The sequence below is a fragment of the Bactrocera tryoni genome, unplaced genomic scaffold (genome assembly GCF_016617805.1).
Source record: "Bactrocera tryoni isolate S06 unplaced genomic scaffold, CSIRO_BtryS06_freeze2 scaffold_7, whole genome shotgun sequence".
In the NCBI taxonomy this organism is placed as follows: domain Eukaryota; kingdom Metazoa; phylum Arthropoda; class Insecta; order Diptera; family Tephritidae; genus Bactrocera; species Bactrocera tryoni.
In genome coordinates this window covers 8,810,293-8,817,915 of record NW_024396366.1, presented here as the reverse complement: position 1 = coordinate 8,817,915, position 7,623 = coordinate 8,810,293, and the positions used below count along the sequence as shown (strand labels likewise).

The 7,623-nt window shown below is 35.2% G+C and overlaps 1 protein-coding gene across 1 annotated transcript; it reads right to left on the bottom strand.

The window, feature by feature from the left end:
- Window positions 1-898: 898 nt before the first annotated feature.
- On the bottom strand, window positions 899-6,657 carry LOC120781583. Its single transcript, XM_040113816.1, has 5 exons — window positions 6,570-6,657; window positions 3,983-4,325; window positions 1,553-1,745; window positions 1,174-1,500; window positions 899-1,090 (listed from the first exon to the last, which is right to left on the bottom strand). The coding sequence occupies exons 1-5, from the start codon at window positions 6,655-6,657 to the stop codon at window positions 899-901; spliced, it is 1,143 nt and encodes a 380-aa protein (XP_039969750.1).
- Window positions 6,658-7,623: the final 966 nt, after the last annotated feature.

Sequence of the window (7,623 nt, the reverse complement as noted above, 5' to 3'; positions counted from 1 at the left end):
AATAAAAAGCACCATAGTAGCAATTGACTACACGCATATTGCTATCATTGCTCCACCATCAAAAAATGTCGAACGTCCTCTTAATTTATATTTAAATAGAAAAGGATTCTACAGTATCAATGTTGAAGCATTAAGTTTTGTTTTTGCATGCACATACATATATGCCAATGCAATTTTTGAATGTATCGTTTTTTTTAGATTTGAGCAACTTCTGACCTACGAGAACATCTCATTCGTCAGCATACTAATACGTCTGAGCAACAACGGAGAGAATCTTGGCTTCTTGGCGATCAAGGTTATCCTCTAGAACCATGGCTTTTAACACCAGTGGGAACACCTAATACCCATAAAGAGCAAAAATACAACAAATTAAAGGTCAAGCAAGAAACTGCATAGAGAGAGCATTTGGTGTTTTAAAATCTCGCTTCAGATGTTTGTTGAAGCACCGAGTTCTACATTATTCACACGAAACTTCCGCTTTGTTTGTTAGTACTTGCGTTATATTGCATAATATATCGACGAAAGTAGGCATTACGTTCAACGAAATAGATGACGGGGTTGCAGAAGACTTTGATTCTCCAATTAATGATTATAACTTTTCACAGTACGTGCGCGAAGGTGAAAGAACAAGATCAAGATATATATCAACTCTTTAGTTATATATATACAGAAGCCAATCCATATTCTTATATACATATATAAATGTTCTCACAATTCGACTTTCGAAATACACTACTTACTTCCATTGTTTGTTTATTTATTTATCCTTTTTGTTAAAAGAAAACAAATTGAAATTTCCATTCCATTTTTTTTTATTCTATTATAAAACAAAAAACCAAACTTAATTCAATAAAAATGTTACACATACGTTATTTCAATTTTAATTAAACTTTAGATATTATTTTTCATTACTATTAAACGATTTTATAAGTTCTGTTATAGAACTAGTTAGGCCTTGAATGGCCTGCATCATTTCACGAAGCTCCCGTCGCCTCTCTTCCTCAGCAGCATTCCTTTTTGGTATATCAGCTATCAAAGTGCTGATAAGCTTATTTCGTGCACTTCGTGATAGCACCAAAGTTGAAGCATTCTAAAAAGAAAAATATGAAAAAATAAGAAATTGCAAAAAAAATTATGTATGTATTTTGTAATTATATCATAATGAAAACTTACCAGGTTTTCCAAGCTAAGATACGTAGATGGTATCGATGGACTTGCTGTATAGTGTTCGGGATTTGGGCTTGCATCTACATGACTGCATAATTGTTGAGGACTACCCGTGGGTGATGAAATTGCGCATTCATCCGTTCGCTCAATTGGCGTTAAACCTAGGCTTTGTACATTTTGCATCCCATCTACAGCGGCCGAGCCAAATGTAGACAAAGCCATTTCTTCGAAGTCCGTCATCGGCTTGTAACTTGGACCTCCACCTGTGAGCCTTTGAGTCATTTTCAACCGCCTTGCTCGAGTGCGCAGTTGGCTTTTCCAAACGTCTAACGTCTATAAATTGACACAATAAAATAAATAAACGAAAAATAAACTAAAATGTTACCTCTTTCCATTTTGTAGCACTTCGTATTGGTCCTCTGCACGAATTAAGTTGCTCTGCCAGCTGTTGCCACAACTCCTTCATCCGTTGAGGCGTTTTTGGGCAATTTTTCCCCGTACTAATTTCTGGGTGTGCTTGGCAAAACAACACATATGCCTTCAACTGCTCGTGCGTAGCTCTTTCGAGCTTGGGTTTACTATAAAATAAAAGTTAAATTATAAATTTTGTTAATAATTAAAATTTGGAAACTTACGTTGCAGAACTGTCCATTTTAACGAATAATTTGAATAGAAATCAGCTGTTTTCTATTTACATTATTTTTTCACCATACGTGTGGGGAAAGCTTTACGAATTGAAGCTTTTACTTTTATCAAGATTGCCACAGAATACCAAAATATTCCTCGCTTGTTAAATATTTGAGTTAATTGTCAATATTTTATTAATACTACAGTATATAAATATATATGTATTAAGGTATATACTACTAACTATAAAAATAGTTTTTATTTTTTTTTCTCTTAGTTACCATGAAAATCTCATCCTTAGTCATGTCGGAAAACACTAAACACTCTATAAGTTTTACGAAAAATATGATTTATTATGTTTATTAGCCATCAATTTTTATTATAAGATGAAAAATTGTGGAAATCATTTTTTATAATTTTCTATTGGACTTTAACTACGAATAACTTTGAATGAGTTGACTCAGCCAAAAAATGTTCTAGACCTTTTTTGTAAATCGGTAAATTTCCTATAAGAATAAGTGTTGATTCTCGCTTACCTATTATTTGTTTGTGTACATTAAAAATCCAACCAAAAAAAACAAAATTTCCTGTTTTATTTGTATGGGAAATCAAAAATGACGATGAGGCACCTCTTAATATTAATATTAAGAGCTCAGGTCTCACCAGAACTTGTTTTTAGTCATGTCGGATGAGATTTTCATGGTAACTAAGAGAAAAAAAATATCAACTTTGTGCTCACCATAGGTACTTTTGCCGCATTTTGTGCATACTGTCTTCGTCATGCGGTGTTTTTGATATGGGCAGAAGGCGCAAATTTTGTGCATACTGTCTTCGTCATGCGGTGTTTTTGATATGGGCAGAAGGCGCAAATTTTTCTTTTGGTGTTTTTTTTTGGAGCAGCATTCTCTGTGTTAGTCTCCTCGACTTGTGTCGATAAAATATTTTGTATGTTTTCGCGTACACATGACTTAAGAGTAGGGGTCCTCAAGCGCTCTTCCATGAATGGTGTGACTAGAGATGAATGAAGTTGCTTCATGAAATCACGACGAGAAAGGGTTTTTTTCTTTTCGCTTATCATATTGTGCGTGTAGATCACATAACTGTTAACAAATGCAATATTTAATATGCCAAAAAATAGGCACATTGGCCATCTCTTTGTTTTTCGTGAGCACGACATAACACTACACATCTGGTCAAGAGTGTCAACGCCACCCTTTGTTTTATTATAAAACTCGACCAAATTTGGCTTATCACTTAGTGGATTAATTGTCCCTTTTTCATCACAAGAAGACAGCAAGTACACAATCTTATTAGGTTTTGCCATGTACGAAAGCAGTGTTAGCTTGTTATCGAGCAGAACATAGCGGTGCCAGTTTTTCTTCCTTTTTGCAGTTTCATTTCCTGCGGAATTTCTGCTTTGTTTGCACGCAAGGTACCAACTAATGTGAGCTTGTACGGCTCTTGTAACAGCGACTTTGCGAGCGAAACTGACGTGAACCAATTGTCCATCGTAATATTTCGATTGGAGCCGTGAACAGTTTTCGTAATTTCTTTTACGCAATACTCACCAAGAGGAATATTACTACAGTTGGTACCCTTTCCTAAATAAGGCATTGCATCCACTACACAATATGTTCCACTATGGCAGAGAACTATGATCTTTAGCCCATATTTAGCTGGTTTGTTTGGGATGTACATTCGGAACAGGCATCTTCCACGAAATGCTAAAAGCTGCTCATCAATCGTGAGATAGAGCCCCAGGTTATAGTTCTCCCGACATTTTTGCATAAACATTTCCCAAACATCTCTTATAGGAGCCAATCTGTCATTAAGACGTAAAGTTCTTTGAGACCTATCGTCAAAACGCAAACACGCCATCAAGAAAGTAAATCGGGAGCGGCTCATTGTTGCTATGTATCTAGTGCCAGAATATTCTGAGTTAAATAGTTCATGAGAAGTCAAATGGTTATCTTTCATAGCAGCGCTTAAGGCCAAAATTCCAATAAGAGCCTCAATCTCTTTTTTATCAACTGGCTTTTCAGTGGCATACTCTGCATTTGCGCTCTGTTTCCTTTTTTCAATTTCAATATTGGTATAGCGAACCACCGTGTCTATAATTTCATCAGTAAAGAAAAGCTTGAACACTTCTAAAGATTCAGTAATACCCTTAGCCTGTCTTGTTGGGCACCTAGCCTGATGCACTATATTTCCCGCTGAACGATGCCGTCTTCCTTTGCTTGTCGTCCATTTGTGTTTATTCTTCCCACGTAAAATGTTTTTTGAAAAAGGTATAATATTTTTGTGAGTCGGTTGAGTAGGACTATTACTGCTTTCTTCATCGCTGCCTTCCAGATTGTGATCACTGCCGTCATAACCATCACTATCTACTGCTTCATCTGACGAACTTCCCTGCATCATCTCTTCGGATGGACTTGGTGCGTACTCGCTTTCGGAAGCACTGAAATCTTCTTCTTCATCATCGGAAAGATCCAAAATTCTCTCAATTTCATCGTCATATATTCTATTACTCGCTAAAAAAAGTTGCACTAAACCCAATGTTAGTCGTAACGACTACCTTACTTTTACAAACACATACATACCCTTCAGCTAATCCACACAACGTGACTGTGTTCATCGGCAGTAGCTTTGCAACTGAATCAACTGTCACAATATTAAATGAGAGGACGATAGATAAAAAGAAAAAAAAAAATGCGAGAGCAAAAAGAAACAATGTTAGTCGAAACGACTAACATTGGTGAGCCAGGGTTAAAGGAATCGATAGGACTCATTTTGATATCAGTCATGGGATTTTGGGGATTACGGTTAGCCAATATACATATATGTGGGTTTGTAGGTGTCTCTGCATGCGCTTCAGAAATTGAAAAATGAAATACTAAAAGGAATCGATATGACTCACTCTGATATCCGTCATGGGATTTTGGGGATGACGGTTAGCCAATCTATATGTGGGTTTGTTGGGTTTTATATATTAATATGTAATTATTTCCATATATGGCTTTTTGATTCGCGCCCGTTTTCCTTTGATTATGTATATATGTATATATAAACAAAAGAAAGCGGGTGAGAAAAAGAAATAAATATATTTTGTGTTGTGTGGCGTAGTGGTATTATATGAGGCAGGAAGCTGAACTCATTTAGCCAGATTTAAATTGAGTTTACAAACGAAATATGAATAAGGTAACTGCCACCCTACAAATTTCGAACTTACGTTCGGAATTGTTCTATATGTATGATAGCAATTTCGTGTCTTTCCCGAAAAAACAGTATGCGATGATGACGTGATTGGGCTGATTATATTGCAGTGCCGCTGAGGAATTGAGAAATTTATTCCAAAAAGTATAACTTGGCGTTTGGATGTGTTAAGTAATGATACCAGGTTGAGGTAAATGTTAAGGGTGGATCGATTTCAATTCACTCATATGGTTGGGTTAATTAAAACCAATGAGGTTTTTAATCGACTTCACTCTCGCAAACAGTTTTCTGAGTTGCAAGTTGCAGTTGTGTTATACAGACTTGAGGCTTACGGTGAAAATGCTTCAATAATGAAAATAGCTCTATTTTTGGAATTGGCGATGGAACCACGATTAGCGTTGTAACAGGAAGAGTATTTAAAAATTTCCTACGATTGGAGAGAAAAATTACATTTTGGTCAGAGTGTTCAACGAACTTCCATATTGCATTGGCAGCTCTTGCCGAAGCGCCTGTGCATAACCACACGACGTACTCTCGAATGCCCAAGTAATTTGTGACCACAAATGCAGAATTCGACATATTGTTGTGGGTCACGTGGGTAGCGCTCATAATGCTAAAGTATATCAAACTTTGTTTCTTGAAGAGTCGAAATTTTTTTCAGGATTTCAATGGTTAGCTGGTGATTCAGCTTATCCGATTTCCAAATCGTTAGTAACACCATATAAAGGCAACTCAAAGCAATTGGACATAGAAAAATAAAATGCATTTAAACGGCGCCATAGTAAGTATCGCGTATGAATTGAAAATTATTTTGGGTTGTTAAAAAAGAAAATTGGTAGTCTAAAGAAGCTCAGAATGCGAATTCAAAACAAAGAAAGTCAGAAATTTTGTTGTGATGGGTTTCGAGTCTGCTGTGCGTTTTGCACAATACTTTATTAAACAAAAAGGAAATAGAGTCAATATTTGTCCATCAAGAAAATCGATAACCAAACCAATCAAAAGATGAATTCCAAACTAATATCTGACAGGAAATCGAAATGAAACGACAAGGTTTATTCCATATGATGTTTGACTAGTAACAGTAAAAGTTTTATTTTGAATTTGTAATTTTAGTTAATTTTTTGTAGCTCATTTCGTTCCGATTTTAGTGTAGGTAATTGCGTAATTGCTGTTTTCCGTGGCGATCTCCTCATCTTTTCAGCAAATTCAATCGCCTTGTTGTCAGTTATATTTTGAGATTGTTTAGAAGAACTGGTGTAGATATTTCGCTATCGTCACGCACCGTACAAAATAAATTATCATGTTCGATTACAGTCGTCAAACTTCGTCAACGAACATACTACTACTACTACTGTCATATTCGTGCTGCTCAATATTTTCACTTTCGCCAAGAATAGCTGTACCATCTTCCGACTGGAACACGTACTGTGTTGAGTCCGCTGATTTGCTTTTAAAAAATATGCTTTGCAACCGTTAAAATGGGGGCACATCTTGTTCAGTTATTCTAAAAGCATAAAATAAATTACTACTCAAATAGAAATTTGGAAATTCATTATACTTACGTTCAATGCTTTCAATACCTTCCTCCTCTAATAGGCCGGCGCCTGTCTCATTTCTCCATTGATCTGCTTTTTTGTATGCGGTGCACATGTAGCGTACTTTCCACCATACCAAGTTCCAGTTTGCTGAGATGGCAGTTCTTAACAGTAATTTTTTGTAAAAACTTTGTGCAGAAGGCATCTGTATACGGAAGAAGTATAAAAAGATATAAATGCCTTCATACATATTAAGGCACAATTGCGATTACTTTGGCGGTCGGGTAAAAGACACGAATTTCGGTATACTATAAATGGAGTATGTGCTCATAGAGGAACTTCTCCAGATTAGGAATATGCAAAAATAATGTTGCTAACACTTATATTTTTTAAAATATTCCCGATTAATAATAACACATAGTATTTCTCAACATTTCACTAAACTTTTTCACCTTTTTCATTTTGTATATTAAAGTATACACTCTAAACATTAAAATAAGATCATATTTCCCCTTAATTATGTTTTTTTAGTTAAATTTATTAATTTAGAAATCACTTAGCACACTCATCGCTGAAAAGGTTAGGTGTACAATTATGAGGAAAACGAGCGTTGCTACATCGTAAACACCAAATATGAAGGAACAAACAGCGTTTTCTTTGTTTTCATTTTCGCGTGATTCTTTTTTTCTCTATTTTCTATAAAAAATACTTCCAACATATAAATGAGTATGTAAAGTACTCCTTTCAGTGTTGCCGGCCATCGGCCGCGCTTGAAAAAAGTTACCCTGGTCTAGCTAATATCCAGGGTGTCTGAATTATTTGTCGTAGTACTCCTTTAAAAATCTAAGTATTTGATTACGTAATATTATTATTTAATATTACTTAAAGGTTTACTAAATTTAAATAAGAAAATATCATATGCATGGAAAGATTTTTATACTCATTTTAATTTGAAATATAATTTATAGACGCTTGTTTTTATTAGGAAAAAAGAAATTTCTGCGAATTGCTCATATTTGCTTATTATTTATCATATGGCAGCGCTCCATTTCTCCATAATTGCTAGCTCAATAATGATGCT